The sequence below is a fragment of the Eretmochelys imbricata genome, chromosome 3 (genome assembly GCF_965152235.1).
Source record: "Eretmochelys imbricata isolate rEreImb1 chromosome 3, rEreImb1.hap1, whole genome shotgun sequence".
Lineage (NCBI taxonomy): Eukaryota > Metazoa > Chordata > Testudines > Cheloniidae > Eretmochelys > Eretmochelys imbricata.
The window spans coordinates 164,738,282-164,763,827 of record NC_135574.1 but is presented as its reverse complement, the minus strand read 5'-3'; the positions used below and the strand labels follow the sequence as shown (position 1 = coordinate 164,763,827).

The 25,546-nt window shown below is 40.3% G+C and overlaps 1 protein-coding gene across 1 annotated transcript in view; it reads left to right on the top strand.

Annotated features, from left to right (window-relative positions):
* KCNK2 (potassium two pore domain channel subfamily K member 2) overlaps positions 1 to 25,546 on the top strand; it is a gene marked incomplete at its 5' end in the record, with an annotated part of 121,304 nt that overhangs the window by 54,800 nt on the left and 40,958 nt on the right. The window contains 2 exons of the mRNA XM_077811947.1: positions 15,402 to 15,562; positions 20,534 to 20,720. Coding sequence (XP_077668073.1) covers positions 15,402 to 15,562; positions 20,534 to 20,720 — 348 coding nt within the window. The remainder of the gene's footprint in view (positions 1 to 15,401; positions 15,563 to 20,533; positions 20,721 to 25,546) is intronic.

Genomic DNA, 25,546 nt, shown 5'->3' with positions numbered 1-25,546 from the left:
TCTGGAAAAAACAGTTTGAACCAGTATATGCCACCATACCTGAGGGTGGTACCTCTCTGCAAGTGTTTATAATTTAAGTGAGTCATCTTAATCATCCCTTTGTTCTTAGTTCCAGGAGAAGCTGTGGTAATCCTCCTCCATGGAGTGGAGCACAATCCTATATAACTTTAATACAACGGCTCCCAAAGATACTGCATGGAATTGCAATATCTGTCACAGCTTGATCCTGCTCCTTCAGTGTCAAAATTCCCATTGACTTCAAAGGGTGAAAGACTGGTCCTGTAATGTGCAAATGCATGATACAGTCTATTTTTCATTGCTTATGTCATAAATATAAAGGGAAGGGTAACCACCTTTCTGTATACAGAACTATAAAATCCCTCGTGGCCAGAGGCAAAACCCTTTCACCTGTAAAGGGTTAAGAAGCTAAGATAACCTTGCTGGCACCTGACCAAAATGACCAATGAGGAGACAAGTTACTTTCAAAGTTGGGGGGGGGGGACAAACGGTCTGTCTGTGTGATGCTTTTGCCAGGAACAGAACAGGAATGGAGTATTAGAACTTGTTAGTAAGTAATCTAGCTAGAAATGTGTTAGATTTCCTTTTGTTTAAATGGCTGGTAAATAAGCTGTCCTGAATGGAATGTATATTCCTGTTTTTGTGTCTTTTTGTAACTTAAGGTTTTGCCCAGAGGGATTCTCTATGTTTTGAATCTGATTACCCGGTAAGGTATTTACCATCCTGATTTTACAGAGGTGATTCTTTTACTTTTTCTTTAATTAAAATTCTACTTTTAAGATCCTGATTGCTTTTTCATTGTTCTTAAGATCCAAGGGCTTGGGTCTGTGTTCACCTATGCAAATTGGTGAGGATTTTTATCAAGCCTTCCCCAGGAAAGGTGGTGTAGAGCTTGGGGGGATGTTTTGGGGGGAAGACGTCTCCAAGTGGGCTCTTTCCCTGTTCTTTGTTTAACACGCTTGGTGGTGGCAGCATAGAGTTCAAGGACAAGGCAAAGTTTGTACCTTGTGGAAGTTTTTAACCTAAGCTGGTAAGAATAAGCTTAGGGGGTTTTCATGCAGGTCTCCACATCTAGAAATCAGAGTGGGGAAGGAACCTTGACAGCTTACTACTTGTATTTTTAGAACAATACACAAGGCTCCGAGTTTGGGTTCCTGATTGTGTTAGTGCTTGGTCTGAGTATATTTCTGGGAAGGTTCTTTTCCTGTAAATAAATACATTCACATGTGTCAATATACCTCAGTGGTACTATGTTTTTGGAGCATTTTTATGTTCTGTCAGGTGACACCTCTGGCAAGTTTCTAGAAAGTTGGGTAAAAAAAGGATATTTTTTTCCAATCCATATTTTGCACCTGTTTTTTTTTACAGTTTTATTGTATTTCTGAAGTTAACAATGCATGCTAAAGTAACACTGTGCTATTTTGTTATACAAAATCTCTTGCGTACAGTCTCAGTTTCCTGTACTCTTAGAGTAGGTATCAATGGATTGCCGTCAAACTGGAAAGATGTATCTAGTGAGGTCCTGCAGGGATCTGTCCTGGGTCCTGGTACTAGTCGATATTTTCATTAATGACATGGAGAATGGAGTAGAGAATATGCTTATAAATTCTGCAGATGACACCAAGCTGGGAGGAGGTTCAAGCATGTATTAGGACAGGATTAGAATTCAAAATGGTCTAGATAAAATTGGAAAATTTGTCTGAAATCAAGATGAAATTCAATAAAGACAAATGCAAAATATTACACTTAAGAAGAAAAAACCAAATGCACAAATATAAAATGGGGCATAACTGGCCAGCCTGTAGTCCTGTTGAAAACGATCTGGGGGATATGGTGGATCACAAACTGAATTTGAGCCAAGAATATGTGCAGTTGTGAAAACAGCAAATATCATCTGGAATGTATTAATGGTAGTGTATGTAAGACATGGGAGGTAATTGTTCTGCTCTACTCTGCACTATTGAATTTTTAGCTGCAGCATTGTGTCTGTTTTTGGTGCTACACTTTAGGAAAGATGTGGACAAATTGGAAATAGTCCAGAGGAGAGCAACAAAAATGATAACAGCTTTTGTAAACCTGACCAATGAGTAAAAGGTTAAAATATCTGGGCATGTTAATCTTGAGAAATGAAGACTGAGGAGGGACCTTGTAGCAAGGTGCGATGACTCACTGGTGCAGCACCTCCTGCTGGTCATCCTGGGAATTAGCTCTCCAGCTCTGGAGTGCCCTCTGCTGGCCAATGTCCCGCTTGCCTCAGGCCCTCCGTGTCCCTCCCGGGCCTCTTAGCTCAGGGTTCTGCTCTCTGCAGTATCCCCGCAGTCTCTCAAGGTTTTAAAAAACAGGTTAGACAAACACCTCTCAAGGATGGTTTAGGTATACTTAATCTTGCCTCAGTGTGGGGAACTGGGAGTGATGGGCTACATAATCCTTTGAGGTCCCCTCCATACCTACATTGCTATTATTCTATAATATAATTGCCATCAGTTATTCTGCTTGCTTAAGAGGGAGGTTCTCAGTGTGTGCCCAAGAAAGTTCCAACCATTTGCAGTCATTGTCACTGAGTGAAGGCTTACACAAAAAGATGCATTTTACATTGTATCCTGAAGTGTAAGATTCTTACACACCCTGATCTGAGGAATTACATATTAAGGGTCTACCACTAGGAGAGCCTAGACCCTAGAATTTCATCCTGGGGCAATATCTGCCTTTGATTGCAGTTTTTACAATGGATCACAGGGAGAGTGTCTGTCTCCCTGTCTCTCTGTAAGGCCTGATTGAGGAAAGCACTTAAGCATGTGCGTAAATCCCACTGATTTAAATTTAAGCATGTGGGATGTGGTAGGGATGCTTTCCTCAGAGAACTACTTGCTAGTCCGTTGACAGATTAAAGAGTGGTATCAGCACATCAGGTTCTTTGGAACTTCATCTTTTTAGTGATATTATTAGTGCCTTTACATGAGCATGGGAAGAATTTAGAAGAGCACTAGCTGAAATGTATCCCAGAATCCCATACCTATGTGATTTTAAGAAAGGAATATAAGGATTTAGTGCATGATTCCCATTAAAGTCAGTGGAAAACCAAACAAGAATTTGAAAACTTAGCTTTCATCTGTTCTCAGGCTATTTGCATGTAAACAAGAAAGATTTATTTGCTGCTTAAGATGTCATGCTGCTTTTTCTCCACATGAAGTCAGAGAGTCACATTAAAAAATACAAAACAACGATAAAAAAAATAGCCTCCCTTTTTGTTCCTGCAAATTAGGTATTTAGGACACACATGGTTCTCAGAAATATTTGTAGTCATAGAAAAGGCAGGTGTGGTTAAAATGGAGCTGAAAATCTGGCTTTAGTCTTCAATTTGTGATATCACAGTTACCTGGTAAGCAACTAATTAGGAAGTTACAAACAGAAAATTATGATGAACTCTTGAATTTACACCATCAATTAGTATAAGACCAAGCATTTAGATCTGAGGGGTGGTATTTTCAAAAGTGTTCAGCATTGGCCTAATGCTGCTTCCATTGAAGTCAGTGAGCACTTTCTAAAATCTGGTCCTATGAATGTAAAAGGGCTAGGGTTAAAAAACTTAAAATGAACAGAAATGTTTTCTTGAAATTAAAAAAGAAAAGAAAATTATTTGGATTTAAACATTGCACTGCAGAGTTTTAAACCTAAAATGACCACTCTGTTTTCACTGTCCATACAGCAGCAGGTGAAATGCAAGCAGCAGAAGGAGTGGAAAGTAAATCTGATTTTTTTAAATTCCATCCATTTTAATGATCGAAGGTGTTGCTTACAGTTGGTGGAATTACACTTTCAGAATCATTAATTGCAAAATCAATTCTCCCCCTCCCCCTTTTGGATACTTTAAAATTCAGAATTAGAGTGAAAGTGTTTGAACAATGTTTTGCAGAATTCATCTATCTCTAAATATTTTTGAGGGTTACATTTACATGCAATTTTCCCATTTTAATTAGCAAGGGGAAATAAATGTTTAAAACAATATGTGCAGATAGATTTATTTCTGAAGATGATTTTTTTTCAGAATGTAGCCTGAGGATTCTGAAGTTCTGTGGATTTCTCCTGTTGCATACTGTAGTGACCCTTGTGAACCTCATAACTGTTAAAAGTTGTCATCGAATTTCTGTTAGAGCTGGTGATGGGACTGAGCTACTAGAAGTTTTCAGGCCTTTGCTGGAATTTGTAAATCTCCATCAATGGGATACTGACTATTTAAAAAAATAATGCCCTCAGACTTTCATATGAGTTCTCTTCTGTTATGCATTCTAAACAACTTGAGTTTTAAGAATGTTTGTTTGACACTTTATGATATTGTATTAGAAATGGGGCTGAAATTTGTAGTGCCTTCAAAATTAAGTAACTAAAATCAACAGATTTGTATCCACCATGAGAGTATAGAAAATGCTATCCCACCCCCAACCCAATCTTGTTTTTTTGTTTTTGTTTTGCTTTTTCAGGTTTAATGGCAGCATTGGGTGTACTGTAGTTTATTTAATTGACCCTTTTCAGTACTTATGGCTATGCTATTTAAAAACCATTAAAATGTATTATTCATGGGTTGCATTATGGCTGTTCTGTCCCTAAACTCTCCATGCTTTAATGTTAAATGGGAAGCAACATGAGATGATTTCTTTCATTAAACAGATGTCCTTGTCCTTCAGGTCATAGACATACTGTGGTTCTTAAGAAAAGGGAATAGTTGCATTGTCAGCTATGTTTGTGCCCATTATTTTGAAGACTGGTGACACTTTTTAGAGGCAGAGACAAGAAAAAAATCAGGACTGATATTTAAAAAGTTCACACACACACACACACACACACACACACACACACACACACACACACACACACACACACACACACGACCCAACCCTCTTAATTTGGACAGTGCCCATATCTACCCTCAGAGAATGTCCTTCTCCCATCCTGACTCGTCTTCCTGTCAGGCAATGGTAGTGAGATTTCACCCACTTCGGACCATCTCTAAGAGGGCTTTGTTGTAGGAGAGGGGAACAGCAGGCTTCACAGCCCTCCCAAAAGGTAATCGGACACCAAAGAGCCTGATTCTACTAGGTACTGAATGCCTGCAACTTCTGTTGGTGTGACTGAGAGAGCAGAGGAGATTCAACACCCTCGAAGAGGCACTCTATTTACAGAATTGAGACCAATATTAGGGAGGACCAGGGATTTTAGAGGTGATGGGGTGTGCCCTTGGGTGTCATGCACACAAAGGAGAGGAACCCTCAAAGATTTCAAATAAGCTCCTGATCTTTTAGCTATCACCTCTCCAAGTCTTTTTTCCTTTGGTTTGTCCATTATTAAAAACAAATCCTGATATCCTTCCTAGGAAAAACAAGCCCTGTCTACCCTAGAAAGCAAGCCAGGTTTGAAAACTGTTTTCAGAGACAACTTCAGTCCCCTCAAATTTGAACATGCTGAGCTGGCATGTTTGGCCAAACTCTGTTCAGCACCTGACCCAAGAACAGCACACAAGATACATCATCAGAGCTGGTCTAGAATATGTCTTCTGAATCAGATGGCCTGGGCTGCACATGCTTGGTCTGCATATACATTTAAGATCGGTTTTAGTGGGGGGCAGGAGTGAAAAATGACTTTTAAATGCCACTCATTTTCTAACATAGGGCATATTCTACTACTTTCTGAGCCTCACTTTGATCTGAATTGAAGGTCTCAACCAATTTAACTTAAGGTCCCTTAATTGAAAGTCTATCGGTATCTTGTAAAGTGTTCCATTCTATTTTGTTCTGTTTTCCCATAGCCAGGTGAAGTGATTTGATATTATGGAACACTTCAGTTAATTCAAGAAAAGATATGGCCTACACATTTAACAGCAAAGTAACCTAGAGATGGTGCAATTTTTTTGTTGATTGGTGCAATTGCTCTCCATGGAAAATTGTGCTGGATGGATGGCTTTAGAAGCAAGAAGGGCCTGGAAAGCAAAAATACTTCCATGGACCAAAACCAATAAAACGTGATAGTGTACTTCATATTTCCAGATCATAATTTTTGTGTTTGCTTATATCACAGACAGTAACAATTCTGGATTCAGGGACCCATCTTTTGAGAACTCAGTGTTAGAAGCACCAGGCCAACGTTACAAGATGCCCTCTCTGTTCACTTCCAAACTTTCCCAGCTTTGCATTTATGGCTGTATCAAAGAATTCAAGTCAGAATATTAATTGAGGATTCAGTTAATCAATTTATTAGATGTTTGTATGTAAATGTTCACGTGTACTAATGAACTGGGACCATTCTATAATGTTGGTGAGCAATATAGTGCGTAACATCTATTGTATTGAACAGAAAGCAACATCATAGAGACTATCTATCTATCTATCTATCTATCTATCTATCTAATCGTTTTAAGTATCCTACAAGTTGAAAACACAGAATTAATTATTAGTCCTTTGAAAGGTTTAAAAATATTTTTACTGTCCTGTAGCTGTGCCTGGTTTAACTCCTCAAATAACATCAGAACCAAGAGATTCTCATGCAGAGTGAAATTCTAGGAAGTAAGAGAACATAGGACAGTTTGAGTTCCAGGAACAATTTCTGCTACCTCATGACTTTTAAAATCTGCTAATACATTTTTTTACTACTTTGTTTAGTAGATTATATACATCTTTGTGTATGTATGTATGCATGTCGGATATGTACATATGCACTTGCTTAAATGCTTGATGAGTAGGGATGAATTTAAGCTTGTGCTTAAGTAATTTGCTGAATCAGGGCTACAGTATGCACAGCAAGAGTCAACCCAAATACCTGAAGTCAGTGGGAGTTTTGCCTGAGTAAGAACTGAGCAATAACTTCAGGATTTACCCTGGAAATAAAATATCTATAATTCAGAATTGATATAAAATAACTCAGATATACAGTCTGTTAAGTTTAATCACACTGAGTTTCATTGCGGACTCCATCAGGCATCGATCATAGCTGTCATGGCAGATCTCATGAAGAGAAGCAATCTCAAAGGCAGCTGTCCCCCCAGCTCATTGAAAGCTTTAAGGATTAGTACCTACATTTTAGGTTCATCAGCTTTTCACCATTTTGGTGGTATTAATAGTACCGTTTAATAAGTGTGAAGAAACAGTTAGCAAAACACCAGCTGGCACACATCTCAGTATTGGTTCAATCCCCATTGATGCCTGCGGGAGTTTTGGCATTGAATTGGGCCCTCCAGGGTGGGGCTAGCATGTTACCCGCTATTTTCTCATTACAGCGTAGAAAGAAAATTAAAAGTGTTTCTGTAGGTGACAGCTATGAGAGATATTCCTTTTGCTCTAGTGGTGGAAGCTTGTATTTTGTGGCACAGGAAGACCAAGGCCTCCAGTCTTAGCTCATCAGCTGTATGTTGTTTTATTAGGGAGAGGGGATAACCTATCTTTATTTAAGATTGCAGCTTCAGTCGCGTTGCGAAGATGATTGAAGTCCCTCTTGTGCCTCCAAAAAATAAAGAAGTAAAACATCCTTTCACTTCAAGACACTTAGGTGTAAGTCTTATTAACAACTAGGCTGTTCTCTGAATTTTTTTTGAGCAAGGACTTTTAAGAGTAAAAAATCCTTAACCTCTTAGGGATTTTGCAATATTTTGTGTTTCTCTGTAACTTTGATCCACTCAGGGAAAATACACTTCTTAACGTACAGGTATGTTTTAATACTGGTTCACAAAAGAGGCAGTTTTCAAGGGCAAGAATAGTAAAATGTTTAAAGCACACAATTCTCTTTCAATGAAGCAGATGGAATAAGAAAAAAGGGGATGAGGGAAAATATTTTCATAGCTGAATTCCAAACTGGTCAAGACTACTTCTCAATAGTGAAAGGAAACGCTGGGATCTGTGTATGGGGTAACTGAGAAACAGAGTTAAATGACTTGTCAGAAGTTAACATGCGATCTTATGGCAAAGTTAGAAATACAAACCTGATCTCTCCAATAGCCATAGTGCCCCATATATAAATATATAAACTGTATTTAGGTTAAGAATGTTTAACAACCTTGTTAAGTGCTTGAGACATATAGATGGAAAATCAGTAAGTAACTGGAAAGCATTATTATTAGCCACATTTTTAAACAGGGTAATGCTCAGAGATTCGATACATTGGCTGACACTGGGGCTTAATGGGTTAAATGCTGGTGGCAGAATTAATCAATGTAGGTTCTAGTCTTGGATCTGGCACTTAATTTGCTAAGAAATTTTGGCACATGTGACCAATATTTGTAGCCACGCATGCATGTGCAGTGCAGACTGTAACCTGCCTGGAACTTGGAGGGAAGATTGAATGCATGCTGCAGGAGGGAAAAGTTTGAAGGTGGCAACAGGAACTCAGTCTGTGTGCACATGTTCGGAAGGACAGCTGCAGCATTTCTGTAAATAGTAAAGAGTTCTTTTAATAAAGAGCCAGTTCAGTTTTTAAAAAAACGGAGTCCTCTCTTATTATGACCCAGCACACAGTATACAAAACATAGTGGTAGTGGTCATTTTAGTGAGACCCACAACAAAGAAGAGGGTGTAATTAACAGACAAAGAAAGTAGGACCTAGAAACACCAAAGAGGCAGCATGGAGACCACTGGGAATACTGGATCTCCATACGAAAGCCTTGCACGAGTGTGGGAGAAAGAATTCAGTCTGTATACAGACCTGACCATGCCCTAGAGAAAAAAAATGAGAAAATGAAGGATGAAGCTTTTTTACTATCTCATTGTGTGGGGGGAAAAGGATGAGAAGGAGATGGGACACTGCTCCTGGGAATAATGCCCAAAACACTGGGACGGCTGATCAAGGTGCTGGATGAGTATTCTGACCCCAGGCAGAATGAGATGGTAGAAAGAGATTTTTTTCCACCAAAAAACAACAAACAACAAGAAGCAGAAAAGGGAATAAATATTCATATTACAGAGCTGAGAACTCTAACACTCCCATATAACTTTGGACATTCCCTAATTAAAGGCAGGATGTTTGTGGGAGACATGATTCCAGGAGAGAGTGTTGAGGAAAAATAGCTCTAACACTTGATAAATGTCTCCAAAATAGCAAGGGCGTCTGAACGGTCCAGTGAAAGGATTAAAAAAACCCAGACCCACTGCCATTAGTGCAAAACAAATATGCAGGCTCAAGCTAAAGGAACCCAGGACTCAGGCCAGAGACAGAATGACCAACAATATAAGCATCATGGTCCAGTGTATCTATTTTGGAAAGCAACACAAAAGGCAGAATAAAAACCACCCAGCCTAGTGGCAATGGTGCAAGGGGTGTGGGAAACAGAACCACTTGATGTTCTGATGTTGCAGTGACACCAGGAAAGAAAAGCTCAGTCATGCATGCAGTAATTGAGGACATAGAGATTTCCAGTGAAGAGGAGGAAATTTGCAGTGTAACTTGATCAGATTTGGGACTCACAATGTACATGCACTAAAGAAGAACTCTGCCAGCTATTCAACGATCACATTTGCAACTATGTTATTAAACCAATGAACAATTCAATTCCAGCTGGATTGTGGAGCCAGCTGCCAAGTAATCACAGCTACACCGATAGGCAGTAATATTAGACTGGAGAAATGTGAACAAGTGGCGGTGATGTACAGTAAAACCAGTCTGAGGCCAGTGGGCAAATTCAGACTGTGGATAAGAAACCCACGAAATAGGAGACATTATCACTTGAAGTTTATAGTAGTTTGACACACAGGAGCACCATCCACTGCTGGGCAGCAAGGCAGTCAAGTTATGGATTTGATCACAGTAAAACACCAGAATATCTTCAACGTGAAAGAGGAGACTCACCGCAGAGGCACTCACCTGGGCTGTCGGAGACTCAAATTCAGGTTCCTGCTCCAAACCAGGGTTTTGTACCTGGATTTAAAACATCCTAGGTGAGTGCCGTAAACACCAGGCTATTGTCTATTCTAGGCTCGGTCTTTTTCATTCTCTCCTCTTTGGAATTGTTGCACATTGTTTAAATAATTAAATATTCATTGGAGCAGGGACTTGGGTCTTCCACATTCCGGGTGAGTGCCCTAACCATTGGGCTATAGAGCCAGTCAGTCTCTCTCTTTCTCTCTCCCTCATACTAAGTGGAACAGCTCCATCAGGAAATAATGAGAGACCCTCCCAAGAGTCAGGCAAATCAGGAACTTGAAACTGGGTCTCCCAGATGAGTGCCCTGACCAACAGGTGATAGACCCAACCCAGAATAGCCAATCTCTCTTCTCAGAACACATGGAAAAGGCTTGATTTTTGTCCTGATGTGGAACAAGAACATTTTTGAAATCTCAAAGCTTCATGGGATGGGAAAACTGTTTCCCACCCAGCTCCTCTCAGGACAGTGGTGGCAACAAAACCAAAGAAAACTGCATAATAGTGGCAGATAGCAGGCACACTGGACAGACAGGCCAGATCTATGACAAGGAAGATTTAGAAAGAGCCTCAGCCATCAGCTGGCCTGTTGTTGGAGAATCATTGGGTGATCCTGGGTTCTTGTGTTATGTGAAAATAACACTTCCTTGTTCACTTTCTCCACACCAGTCATGATATTATAGACCTCTGTCATATCCCCCCTTAGTCATCTCTTTTCCAACCTGAACAGTCCCAGTCTTTTTACTCTCTTCTCATATGGAAGCTGTTCCATACCCCTAATCATTTTTGTTGCCCTTTTCTGTACCTTTTCCAATTCCAATATATCTTTTTTGAGATGGGGCCACCAGAACTGCATGCAGTATTCAAGGTGTGGGCGTACCATGGATTTATGTAGTGGAATAATGACATTTTCTGTGATTGTCTATCCCTTTCCTAATGGTTCCTAACATTCTGTTTGCTCTTTTGACTGATGCTGCACATTGAGCAGATATTTTCAGAGAACTATCCACAATGATTCCAAGGTTTTTCTTGAGTGATCATTTTGTATCTATAGCTCAGATTATTTTTTTCCGATGTTTATTTATCCGATGTGCATTACTTTTCACTTCTCAGCATTGCAAATGGGAGACTTATTCAAAGATCACCACCTTGAAGGACTATGAGGCCTAGTAGGTCGCAATGGGAGGGCAGTAAAGGCCATGTTCCTGTTGTGCATTATGTATGAATAACCTGTGGCCTCAGCAAATACTGGCACAAAATATACAACAACAAAAATCCTTGAATGGAAAGGTGTAGCAACCTGCATGGAACTTGCAGGGGGGAACACAGGTTGTTGGAGAGAAGAGTTTAGAGGAGGCACCAGGAAGCGAGTGTGTACATGTGCTTTGAATGCTTACTGCAGCTGGAGCACCTCTGTAAATAGTTCTTTTTAATAAAGAGACAGTTTAGCTTTAGCAATATGGAGTACTCTCATGTTATTATCTAGCCTGCAGAGCATGAAACAGCATAACTTAGCTACATAGTGAATGGGCATAGACTGTGTAATGTGTTATCTTGCTGAATAGAACATGTAGCAGTATTTGCAATGCCCTTCCTGTCTTGGTTCACTCATGGGTGAATGGAAGCTACTTGGTTTTAAAATGTGTTTCTTGTATCTGTCTATAACTACCTGTCAGAGAACATACTCGAAATGCACACGAACCCTTTGGGCATTAGTGGCACACTTAGCATTTTAACACAGCATGGAAGGCATTTTAGGAAACCAGGAGGTAAGTCATGCTACGGTGTATTAAAGTAAGGTAGGGGACATTCTGTCTGTGACCCAGTTTTGGAAGTAAAATGTGTGATTCTCTTCTAGTTCCCTGCAGATAGGGCCTGATAAAAGCTCTTTCAGGGGAATCTTTTCATTGACTTCAGTGGGTTTTGGATCCCTTAGTTCAGTGGTTTTCAAACTGGGGTAGGCGAGAAAAATCCTGTAATGGCGGACAATGCATTTTATTTAGTAAGACTGGGCAATCTAATCATAGGTATATTATGACTCTATCTCAGATGGGGGAACGTGGTAGGCTACGTTATCTGGAAAGGGGTATGCAGCCAAAAAAGTTTGAAAAACACTGCCTTAGTTCATGTCCACAAACTGTTAGAAAGAAATACTTTGACTCTAGATCCAGGAATCACTTATGTACCAGAACTAGAGGAATAGAAACACACACGGGACAGGAGGTGTGAAGAATCTCTCCTTGCACAGCAACTGCCTGTGTGGTTGTGGTGCTGACCTGTGTGCAGAGCCTGAGAACCCAGCCATGTTTCTATTTACAAATGCTGGTCCAGGGGACGGGAGGAGAGAGTGTGTGGAGGGGTGTAAACGTTGCTGATTCGGAGAGGTAATTCAGCCAATATGGCAGACTGGGAGCAGGATCCAGCATCTGGATGGGCCTAGAGCTGCTAATGGAGCAAAAGAGAGAACTCTGCAGTGAAGACCTTTGCTGCCATGTAACTTATTCAGTGATAGAGCTATAGCAAGTACAGTAATGCTGTGAATGTCTATGTGATCACTGAAAATAGAAAAGAGCTGCATGATACTTGGAGGCATGTAGTGGTGTCCTTACGGTTTATGTGCTAGGATCAGCACGATGAAGCTATGTGGGATGTAGTTTCTCTCTCTTGTTATGTAGGAGCAGCATGCTGCTGATGGTTTTTAGAGAACCATAGCTTTCTTTTAGACAAAATGTTCAAAAATTAGATCAACCACAATAAGCACAAGTAAATTTACTCTCCCGTTCCCTAAATCAAAGAATACCTCACAATGTGGGGAAGTAATAAGACATTATTATTTAGGGACAATTAATGTAGCTATCAAGACAGGCTGATTTGTAATACATGGTAGCATATTACTATGAAACATAATATTGTGTGGGTGATGGAAATCTTATAACAGACCATGTTGCTAGGGCACTAAGTTATAATGATAGATCCCAAAACACATCCTCTTTTTTCCTGAGAAGTGCTCATCCAGCCAGAGGTACACTGCACCACCTCTCACGGCTGGCTGTTAATCCAGAATGTGTGTATGTGAGAACCCTTCATATGTAATTAATTAAAAAGAGACCTTTTCTATGGTGTTTCTACATGAAAAAATCTGTTATGAAAAGCATATACAAGTCGTTGAGGGCCGTAAAAGCAAAGAGATGCATAATCTGGTTCCTATGTAAAGTATGTCTCTGTAAATATGTAAATATATAGACCTGAATGGGAACTAGATGTCCTGGAAGTGATTAGTAGCAGATTACAAATAGAGTGCACAAGAAACATATCTCCTCTGACAGCAGTGGGAGGAATGGAAATGGAAATGTCAGAGTCAAAAAGAAAAAAACAGTCTCTTTCTTTTGAGTATGCTTAGTTGGGTGAGTATTTTATCATTACTGAGAGGATATGGAACAGGGAAATATGTCTCTTTGCTCTACCAAAATCAAGGGCTATTGCCAAAGACAAGAGTTTGAATTGCACATGGTGCCCCTAGATGCTTGGCTCTAAGTCACGCAAAGGCCTTATAAAAACTGAACAATAGAATCTATTCAAAAGTACTGTAGCCATATACACAGACCTGTTAATTAAACAAGACTAACTAGTATTTGTTTCGTTCTGTTGGTTTGGCCATCAGTAAACAAAAGCTAATTTATTTTAAAAATCTGGGACCAGATTCTGTCGTGCCCTGAGATCTGCTTGGTGCAGTAAAGTGGGAATGCATCAGTTTACAACTCCCTGAATGGTGAACCTCAGTGGTTCCAGTCCTGGCTCCAGATTAACTCAGAGCACTGTATTACACTGCCCCATAGAGACATCATGGGGGTAGTGGGCAGGGAAGGGAGAAAACATATATTTAGTTAAAATCAGTTTAGTCTAATAAGAGACCACAAATGCTAAAATGTTTTAATTATAATTGTGATTTTTTTGCATAGTGTCACTACAGAGCAGAGTTAAGATTGTTTAGGTGCCCTAACTGTGCATCTCTATTCCTCAATAGGTTGGCATTTCATTTAACCTTAACTGAATTTTCTGAGTTTATAATGCTTGATTCTGGGATAATTACAACACAGATAACATTTTTTGCTGTTGATTCCTGATGTGTACTCAACCTTAATTCCCGCATAACTCATTTTTTGTCTGGGAATTTACATTAAGGTTGAAGGTTACATTAAGGCATATTGAGCCAAATTCATACCTTGTATAATTCTGTTTTCTTCCGGGGAGTTATTCCAGGGATCATTTTGGCCCCTGTGTATACAAAAGGATACCGGTAGTGTTTCTATTAAGAATAATACAATGCCTGCAACATAAATTTGGTTTGGGATACTTTGCATTCTTGAAATTTGAAATAACAATGTTTTTCTTAGTTCAATACAACTGCTACATACTTTATTACAAACATTTCCAATGTATGGCTCAAGCCATAGCATTCATAATCAGATTTCCATTTAAAATTTTCCAAAGTGTGTATGTGTTGGAAAAGGGGAGATGTTTGGATACAGGATTTTGGTTCTGATTTATCTCTAATTTCAAGAAGGGCAATAGTAAAAATAAACAAAATGTTGCATATGAAGAAAATTTGTTTTTGGTGCCAAACCAGGGTGCTCAAAATAGATAAACAGAAATTGGGTTAGATACAAAAAAGAGCTTCACTTATTTGTATTACCTCTTGCATTCTGGAAGTTCAAATGCCCCTCTTTATACCTCCATTTACCTGTTTTGAAATAGAGCTAATATGCATGCTAGAAGTATGTTTTTAACTAAATTCAATAATCTTTGTAAGTGATTTGAGTTTTCAAATGGACAGTGGCATCAAATTGCAAAGTCTTATTGTGCCTGCAAAAACCTGTATGTGTGCGCTTCTTCAGTCCTAAAGTATATGAACAGTCCCACTTAATGTACAAATCCTCATCTTGCTCATCCAAATGTGCGGTTTCATGCTGCCTCCCTTGAAAATGTGGCTCGTTGTGATCTTGGAACAGTGTTTATACTACATTTGAATGTAAGCTGCATACAGTTTCAATGCATTGCAGTCTGCAAAACTGCAATTCCAGTTATAGTAATTTCCACTTAGTAGGGTCTGATCTTGCGCCCTGTGCTCAGGTTAATCTCCCATTGAAGTCAATGGAAGATTTGCTCCAAGTGATTTCAGTGGGAGATTTGCCTGAGTAAGGTGTGCAAGGAGTCAGCCTCTACGGTGAAGCTACTCTGTGGGAGAAGGAAAAAAATTCAGCAATATAAGAATTATACGTATAAGGGAGACAAATTGGTTAATTGGACAACACTCTGAATGAGGAAAATGAGAAAATCAAATTATAAGGGTGAATCTATAGAAACGTACAGTGTATAATGTGGTTGATCCAATGGGGACCGCTTAAGTTTTCTCCTCCTGTAATACTTTTGGACATGTAATTTAATATGTGTAAGTAATTTATAAATAGCCCAAGTTGTTTGTAATGTAGGCTTTGGGAACATCTCGCCACGTACAGAAGGTGGAAAGATATTCTGTATCATCTATGCCTTATTGGGAATTCCTCTGTTTGGTTTTCTGTTGGCTGGAGTTGGAGATCAACTCGGGACCATATTTGGAAAAGGAATTGCCAAAGTAGAAGATACATTTGTTGTAAGTATGCTAAATATATTGTCCTAAATGTTACTCCTCACTTTAAAATTAAGTAAAAATACAGTAAACTTTTTAAAGAGAATAATGCATTGAGTCATTGTTAATGTCTGGCAAAAGGTGTGTTGAAGGTTACTGTAAGTACATGTTATCCAACACTGTTGATAGAGAACGGGGTGAAGTTCAACATATACATTCAGATTCAGTTTCCTAAAATAATTATGACTGGGAAGAGAAATTGGATCCAAATCAATCAACTTATCTTTTTTATTTTCCTTTAAAATATTCTAGAGCAGCAGCAGTTTGTTTCAAAAAATTATAGTATTGCACTATAGTAAGAAATCACTGACACAGAAATGTGGCTGAATGGGATTACTTTAGATAATACAGGGGAATCGGTGCAGGCGCTTTGAGATTTATGGTAAATCATAGATAAAGCATACACTGATATTATAGGCAGTGTTCAAAGTGAGCAGGAAGTGAACTCTTGGACTTCCTTGCTACACCTTCTAGTGGGCCCTTCTGTTGCCTTTCCATTCCCCAAACTGTATGGAGATCTTGCTCTCCTTCTACAGCCCCCACAGCACAGGAAGTGACCGCTGGACTCTCCTCTTCTCCAGCACTTCCCCTGAACTAAAACAAGCATCCTTCTGTTTAATTTTAAAAAGCAGGGGGTCGGAAAGAATATAGTCTTTGAAAGAAAGACTCTCTGTAAAGAAAACAGAACTTGAGAGAGATTAGAGGGTTTTAGTTGGCCAGTGCTCTCTTCTGCTTCATTATAAGTGTGACTACATGGGGTAAGCATGTGCAAGTGGCAGTACGCAAAAATTGTGCTTACACATACACAAGAATCCATTTGAAATGGAATCCCATTGCCTGTTCTATACACTTATTTTTCTGAGCCTATAATAGCTTTATCCCACGGATTGCCATAAAACAGATATCTAAAAGGACACTAGCAACTTAACTTTCAGAGTATGTTTTTTTTTTAAAATTTGTACTACTCTGTTGTTACAAGTAAGACCTACAATTCATGAAACTGTTTAGAAAAAAAAATTCTCCTTTTATTTCATTTTTTTCATGTGTATTTGACAGGTCTTGGCTTCAGTGTTTCTTGGCATAGTTGAAGCCTGAGTCCTACTTATGACACCATCAGGTGTTCTGCTGAGGTCAATGGGATTGTTCACGTGTGAAGTTACTCACATACATAAGTCTTCGAAGGCTGAGCAAGTGGCCCCTGTTCGGGTTGGTCTTTAATCTACAGTAGAAATAGGGCAGAGAAAAACATCTTTTCAGAACAGGACAGTGTAATTGTAAAAGCACAAAAATTGCCCCGGGGGAACTTAGGAGCAAGTTGCCAACCCCAAACATTCAAAAATCAATGAGTCAGGGCCCTCTAGGATTGCAATTTTTAGAAAAGTACTTTTGGGTTTCTTTTTATTGGCTTTCTGGTTTTTGAGCCTTTAGGTGCACCGAGGTCACACTTTCATGCTTATCTTTGCAGCCATGAAGGGTGGACACTTCAAAAACATAAAATGAAACCTGAGATTCTTACATATTCACAGGAATTCAGCAGCCAGGACTTAAAGAGAAACACCAATGGTTGCAAGAATTGCAATAAAAATTTGAAAGTTGGCAAAACTGCTCCTTTTAAAGACACTGTAGTAGGGACTGTCACATGGAAACCTCTCCATTCCTACCTGACGCCCACCACAATGAGTCTTGCCCCCCACACTTGTTGCTGGATCTGGAAAAACAGGAGCAGAGGCAGAAAGAAGCATGTGCAGACAGCTGCATACTCTGCCTCTGCCTAGTTAAACCTACAGAAGTGTGTATTTCCTCCTCCGTGTCGCCTCTCTCTGTGGCTGCCTGTTGTGCTGTAGGGCCAGAAGTCCCTCAGTTGCATCTAGATCTACTTCAGCCTCCAGTGGCTAAAGCAGTTACAGCTACAACCCAAGCACTGGTTGTCCCAGTGGCAGCAGGTGGTACAGTACCTGTCATATTACATTTTTAGATACATGTTTATTTAGCAGCCTTAATTTGCAGTGCAATTTCCTGTTGTTTGTACCAGCACTGCAACTGTTGTAGGTTCAAAGGGACCAATTCTGTGCAGCATGCCATATTGTTTGCCTGTTTTCCTTTATAGTAGGAACTGTCTGCTAGCATGGTTGCTTTTGAGATTCTCACAATGCAGAACGGTGTTATGCCAGACAGTTTCATCCACCAAGCAAATGCTGGCTTTAAGACAAGTGAGAAGAAAAGGCTCAGGGTACTGACTTTCAGCTCAAAGCCACCATTTCAAACCCAGCTGGATCATTGGCAACCAAGAGCCATTTGCATCTAGAGTTGGCTGAAAAAATGGAAAGAAAACATCACGAGGTGTTTTGATCATTCTTTACTACTTCTCTTCAGAAATCAAAATTTTCATGAAAATTTTTGTTGAAAAATTCAGATTCTGGAAAGTTTTGACCAGCTCTATTTGCATTTATTGGCTAATTGTCTCCCTGTGTGGAAAATAGCTTAATTCATTTCCTAACAGATAGGTATTGTGACAGGGTCGGGCCAGATAGCTACAGGAGAGTAATAGAAGGCAGATATAGTAGCCCCAGGTTAAGTAGGTCCCTTTTCCCTGGGTAAGGTAACAGACAAAGTTCCAGAACAATCAGGAACCTTCTGGAGGCAATTAAGGCAGACAGGCTGATTAGAACACCTGCAGCCAATCAAGAAGCTGCTAGAACTAATTAAGGCAGGCTAATCAGGGCACCTGGGTTTAAAAAGGAGCTCACTGCAGTTTGTGGTGCGTGTGTAAGGAGCTGGGAGCAAGAGGTGCTAGGAGCTGAGAGCGAGAATGCATACTGTTGGAGGACTGAGGAGTACAAACTTTATCAGACACCAGGAGGAAGGTTCTATGGTGAGGATAAAGAAGGTGTTGGGAGGAGGCCATGGGGAAGTAGCCCAGGGAGTTGTAGCTATTGCACAGCTGATCCAGGAGGCACTCTAGACAGCTGCATTCCACAGGGCCCAGGGCTGGAACCCAGAGTAGAGGGCGTGCCTGGGTTCCCCCCAAACCTCCCAACTCCTGAGACACAGGAGGAGTTGACCTGGACTGTGGATTCATGAAAACGGCCAAACTGAGGGCTGCTGTGAAGCTCCAAGGCAAGCAAATCCACCAATAAGCACAAGACCCACCAAGGTAGAGGAGGAAATTTGTCACAGTATCCATGTTTTAAAACTCATTAGCAATTTGCTCCCTTGTTGGCAGTCTCTGCAGGTTTGATTTCCATAGTCAGACACTGAATGGCTCTCTCACTCTTAGAGGTGATTTTCCCCTCCCACTCCCCACCAGCAAAATAAAATAAAAATTGAGTCACATCATAGGAGATTTTACATCACCACAGCCTGTGCTTCCTGGTTTTGAATGATAAAAGCTTGGCTTTGGTCTTGATGACTGTCTGGACTAGCTTTCACAAGCACTAAACTAGTTAAAAATAATGTAAGGAAAGGTCAATCAGGAACCAGTTAAGCTCTTTTCTGAGCTCCTTTATTGTCTCTACAATAGGCCAGATTTTAAGAAAGTCTCAAATTTTGTGGGTACAATTTTCTGCCTGCATTTAATTGAACCAATATAGTTAGGCAACTACCTGATTTGTGGGTGCAGTCAGATATTTAGGAGGCTAAAATGCATGATTTTTACTCATAGTTACTTGCAGGTACAAAACTGCACCCACAAAAATAGAAGCCATTTGAGGCCCATTTAAACATTTAGTTAAGTATGCCAGTATGTCAAATCTGCTGAAACTTTAGTATTACTTAGTGGAATAAATGCCATTCGTTCAGACCAAAAAGAGAATCACATTCAGAGTCTGCAGATGTTTCCTGGAATATCCACGTGTGCTTTGAATAAAAACCTCTCTTCCTGTGGTGGACTCAGAGGGTAATTCTACAAGCAATTAAACTCCTGCGACTGGCCTGGATTGGCTGATTTTGACTCAAGGGGCTCAGGCTGTGGGGCTGTAAAATTGCTGTGCAAACATTTGTGCTTGGGCTGAAGCCTGAGCTCTGGGACCCAGGGACATCTACACACCACACCATTTTTACCTCTGCAGCTTGAGCCCCACAAACCTATATCGGTAGACCTGGGCCAGCTGCAGCTCTTTTATTCCAGAGTAGACGTACCCAGAATAATAATATCCTATCCTTCTGAGTGCAGCTGGGAAAAAAATTTCAGACAAATAGTTTATGTGCTGAAAAATGCAGTTTAGGTAGACTGAAATCTAGTCACAAATTTGTTGAATCATTTCAGCTCTAAATTTTTTTTCGGGCTGGATTCACAAGGACACTTAGGAGCTATTTGAGATGTTGATGAGAAAAGAGGGGCCCTGCTCCAATGCATATTTAATTATTTGTGCGAAGTAGAATAGCTTTAACAGGAGAGGCTGAGAGGAACCCACTCCAGAATAATCAATAGCCTGGAGGGTAGGGCACTCAACCTGGCAGGGAGAGACCTGGATTCTAATCCCTAGTTTAGATTAGGGATTCGAACCTGTATCTCACGCATCCCAGCTGAGTGCATACCCACTGGCTAAAGGTTATAAGTAGAGCTCCTTCTCCTTCTCTGGCCATTTTGTGACTCCAGCCCTTCATTTCCTTTGCTTTTATTTTTCAAAAGGATTAAAATGCCTTTATAAATTAAACCCTTTATTTCTGGTTGGACAAAATATTTCATTCGACCAGAAAAAAAAAATTCTGTTGATTTGTGTCAGTTTACCAAAAATTCTGAAACGTTTTGTTGCCATTCTGGTTGACTGATTTTTGTTTTCTTAACTGCCAATGAACTGAAAAATTAATTATTCATCCAGCTCTGCTCCTTAGTAAAGATGATGCTCCTCATTCTGGATTTGATAGGTGCTCAAGTACAATCACAGTTTTATTAACCATGGATTTTTCTTTCTCTCCTCTCCCTTTCTTCTGTAGAAATGGAATGTGAGTCAGACAAAGATTCGCATCATATCAACAATAATATTCATATTGTTTGGCTGTGTGCTGTTTGTTGCTCTTCCTGCTGTAATATTCAAGCATATAGAAGGCTGGAGCACATTAGATGCAATTTATTTTGTAGTTATCACTTTAACTACCATTGGATTTGGTGACTATGTTGCAGGTAAGATTTTGTCATGTTTCTTTATCGCAACCTAAATCTGTAATATTTTTAATAGTTATACAGGATTTGCATTGTGATAATTAATATAACTATCGTTCATGTAACCATCAGAATGTAGATACTTTTGCTATTTCAATCAGAATCATTTGCATGAACAAGAACAAAAAACCTTGTTTTAACTTTGTAATACTTTTTTCTTACTTTAGACAAGTACAACATTATAATAATAAGTAAATTATTTCAGGTTCTTAAATATTTTGGTTTTTACACTGGAGTCATTTAAAAACAGCTCTGACAGTGGTGATCTTCTGCTCTCATTTGTCAAAATATTGTTTCAGAATTTGGTTTCAGCTGTACAAACATCCCTAGCTGTCATGCTCTCTCTTTTTCTGTGCTTTCTGTCTCCTGTGTTCACTTTCGCCCTGTATCTATTTGTGTGTGTGTATGTGATAGGCAGATTTGGCAGCACTGTGCTGGAGTTAAGGTTGTGTGGCACTTTCCATTACAAGACCCTGTTTTCAGTTGCTTATAACTTTGCCAAACTTTAACTGTTTGGGCTGAAAATGTCCATACTGAATGTCTGGTTTTTTTTAATGAAAGTTTTAACTAAAACCCTGTAACCACTTTTCAAAATGAGGATAGAGAAAAATTATTTGTCCACGTTTAAAAAAAAAATCCTATAACTGTTTCTTTGAGAAGCTTTAATGCCTCCATGTTTTTTTAGCAGGGACTTGAAACATGGCAGGGAGGTTGTCCTGGTGTAAGGAATGTGTCTGTTCCTGTAAAAAATCTGGCCAAATTATAGACTTTGAAAAGTCACAGTTCACATACGCTTGGTAAAAACTTGTTAGAGTTTGGGAGCTACATTTTTCTGAAGAGTTTTTTCTGTTGTGAGCATGCTCACAGCTCCCAAGTGCTGATTGGACTGCACATGCACCATCCCCACAGAAAGAAAAGGAGTACTTGTGGCACCTTAGAGACTAACAAATTTATTTGAGCATAAGCTTTTGTGAGCTACAGCTCACTTCATGCATGCAGTGGAAAATCCCCACAGAGTGACTAAACATGCTTCATCCAAGGCTGCAGGAACTGAGCAGGTCTTTCTCTGCAATTGCTGCTCCTAGCAGCTGGGATTTATTCACATCTAGCCTGTGCACTGAATGAGGCAGAGACCCTGTGTAAAATATAGCATGTGATCATGTAATTAAAGACTGTAGTATAATGCTTATGCCCAAGGGGGCTGAATTAAGGTTGCACTGGCAAACTTAATTGTGGCATTTCCTAATTTTTGAGTGCTTGACTGGAAAACTGTAATGTTCTTTTAACATAGTGTTTGTGTGACATACACATAAATATAAAATGTGAATGCATGTTATGTTTTATGTCTCTTGCTGTTTTTTCTCCCATATTCCTTTCTATGGTCTTTATGTTCTCTTCCTTTCCTCTGCTTGCTGTTCTGGCTGCAGGAGTAGACATTGGCTCAGAATTTGTGATTCCAGTGAGATTCACCTGCTGCTGGCTAGCACTATGTCAAAGCTGACACACTGCTTCAAAGCCAAAGCTTTGGGTGTTTTATATTATCTTGATGCAATCAGCAGTACATTAATGCAAGGCCTGGTTATATTTATAGTAGGGGCATAATGTGAAATGGCCCACTTGGCTATAACTGAAACATTGAGTACACGTTAATCATTTCTTTCAATATAAATGTTTGTACATTTGTCTCTTCGTGGGCTCACTTGATATAATTTTGTTCCTGCACCGCACAGTATAATTAAAACTTGTATTTTACCAGAAAACACATTATCTTTCTGCAGAACATCCTGGCATGATTTTGCTCAGTAATAGTTCATTTTATATACATTTTCATTTCACATTTCCACTATTAACATGAAACTATTGATTTTTATTTCCACTCAGATTAATGTGCAGAAGACTGGTATTTATATAGTAATGTAGTCAATGCGTGTACCACATAACTGCTTGCTTTTGTGTCCTGGGTCCTGTACTGGTAATGGTGATTTTCAAGTTGTAAGGGCCCATGGTTTCAGAGGAAGAGCATCAAACTTCTATCTCTGTTGTAGCTGTGACACTCAGAATGGTTGCGACAGATCTGAAGTTGGCTGCTGATTTGTTAAACTTTATCCTTGGTTTGTGAGTTAGTTTATTTTGCATCAGCAGCAGGTGTCTGGAATATTTTGCAAAGATCAGTTCATTTCTCCATAATTCTAAACATATAGCTAACTTAATGGTTAGGTTTCTTTATTAGATATGAGAAAGCATACAGAACGTTTGCAAGTTAGCTACTTAATAGGGATCATGTACTGTATTAAGATTTAAGTTTTTGCTAAGTCACTGTAGCATGGCTTTCTCCTTTTTCTATTTAGCTCTGCTGAAGTAGTGGGTAAATCCTGTATGCTTTTGAGACAGTAGTGTGCATCAGCTGAATAAAATCTCCTAGTTTGTTGGAGCTGTAAAATGTGAAATGATGCCTAGTTTTGTATTTATTACAGTTGCGTCATGCGGCAGGTAAAAATGGAGCTGTAGTCCAGGTCTTAGTGCATAGGTGTCTTACAGCTGAAAAATTCATTTACAACTGGCACTGCTGCCGTCTCAGAAGTGAGGGCCAAGTTTTAATTGAGTCTGAAGTAGCCTCCCTCCTCTCCATTTTAGGGTATGTCTCCAATGTAGCTGGGAGCATGCTTCCCAGCATTGGTGGACAAACACATGCTAGGCTCTGCTTGAGCTAGTGTGCTTAAAAATAGCAGTGTGGCTTTGTTGGCACGGCCAGTGGCTCAGGCTAGCTGCCTGAATATAAGCCCACCTGACCCTCTGGGTACCTGCTCGGATGGCTAGCCCAAGCGCTTCCCGTGCCACCGCTGCCACACTGCTATTTTTAGTGTGCTGGCATGAGCAGAGCTAGCATGTGTCTGTCTATCTGCTCTGGGAAGCACTCCCAGCTGCAGTGTAGCCATACGTTAGGGATGATCTTTCCAGGTCAGAACTAAGGTACGCTGGTTGGGCACTGTGGTGTAGCTTGCCACTTCCACTGCCTGAATAGTGCCTGTTTTGTGCCTAAAGAGAAGAGGCAAGTCCCCAGATTGGCATCTTACACCTGCCGAGACCTCACTACTTTTTAAAGAGAGGAGCTTTGCAGAAAACAAGACATGAAGAGGCTGAGAAAAGTAAGGAGGAGACTTGAATCCTTAGGGAGACAAGAGAGAGAGATTGAGTGTGTATTGGAGTAGCTGGGACAAGGAAGGGAGCAAACAGAAGAATTTGGACATAGAGAAAAGTAATGAAACTGAAAGGCTGTAATGGAGGCTGCCTTGGTAGAAATTCCAGTAGATGCAGAGGTGAAAGTAAGCCGGTATGGTCCGGTACGGTGTACCGGCAAGAGCCAGTACGCCGTGCCAGACCGGACCAGCTTCCCCAGGTGGGCGCTTTAAAGGGCCTGGGGCTCTGGCTGCTGTGGGGAGCCCTGGGCCCTTTAAAGCCTCCCCCACCCCTTTTCCTCCCCCACCGCTGCCAGAGCCCCGGGTAGTGGCGGCAGGGCTCCAGCCGTGCTTTAAAGGGCCTGGGGCTTCAGCCGCTGCAGGGAGCACCAGGCCCTTTAAAGCACCCCCCCGAACCCCCAGGGCTCCCCGCAGCAGCCGGAGCCTCCGGGCCCTTGAAAGTGCCACCTGAGCCCCCCTGCCGGAGCCCTGGGGTAGCGGCAGCAGGGCTCCAGCGGTGATTTAAAGGGCCTGGAGTTCCATTGCGGTAGCGGCGGCCAGAGCCTGGGGCCTTTTAAATCGCCCCGGTCCTCCCAGCTGCCTCTGCAGCCGGTAGCTCCAGAGGTGATTTAAAGGCCCCAGGGCTCCCAGCCACAGTCGGAGCCCTGGGGCCTTTAAATCTTGATTTAAAGGGCCTGGGTATTTAAAGGCCCAGCCTCTTCCAGTCAAGGCTCCGCCTCTTCCAGTCGAGGCCACACCCCCCCCCGCTCAGGACTCCAGAGAACCGGTAAGTCCTTTAAGTTACTTTCACCCCTGAGTAGATGCCACTAGACTCTTTCTCCTTGTCTCTGTTGATTTCTGTTCGAGACTCAGTATTCCCAGGAAGCAGTAGACTAACAGATCTTTATTATATCCAAAACCTAGTTGCCATTTGGAACCAGTGGAAACTTTAAGTGGCTAGTTCCACTAGAGTAGGATATGTTAAAGCAACCATAGAGGATTGCAGTGTCCCAGGATGGGAAAAAAGGGGTGAGAGAGATGGAGAGAGAGTTCTTTTGTTATATGTCCAAGAAAATAATTATATAATGTTCTTCCTGTGAAAGGATTTGATATTTTGATGTTCGAATTTGTGACAAAAACAAGTATCAAAATATTGTATTTTGCCACGACACATAACAAAGTGACAAACTTTTCAAATGGAATATTACAGTACCTACTGAGGAAAATAAAAAGTGACTGGTAAAATGTGGCATTCCATTGATCCATATCCTGTATTTTGATTTCTAATGCTAAAGATTTTGTTTTCCTGAGTACTATAAAAATCAAACAAAATACCATGTAAACATAAATAATAGTTTTAACAAGATGTGTTGACCTCACCATTGAGTTATTTTATGTTGCATTTTATTCTCTCATTTTTCGTAAATTTATGTTTTACAAAGGTGTAAACCAGAGTTACTCCACTGATATAAACAGAATTGCGTGCTGTGCTTTGGTTGCTATGTAAATAAAAGTGTCTAATTAACATAGGTCTCGATTCTGCCACCTTTATTCACATGGTGTAGTATCTTCCTACATGAGTAGTGTCCTTTATTCCAATGAGGCTACTTG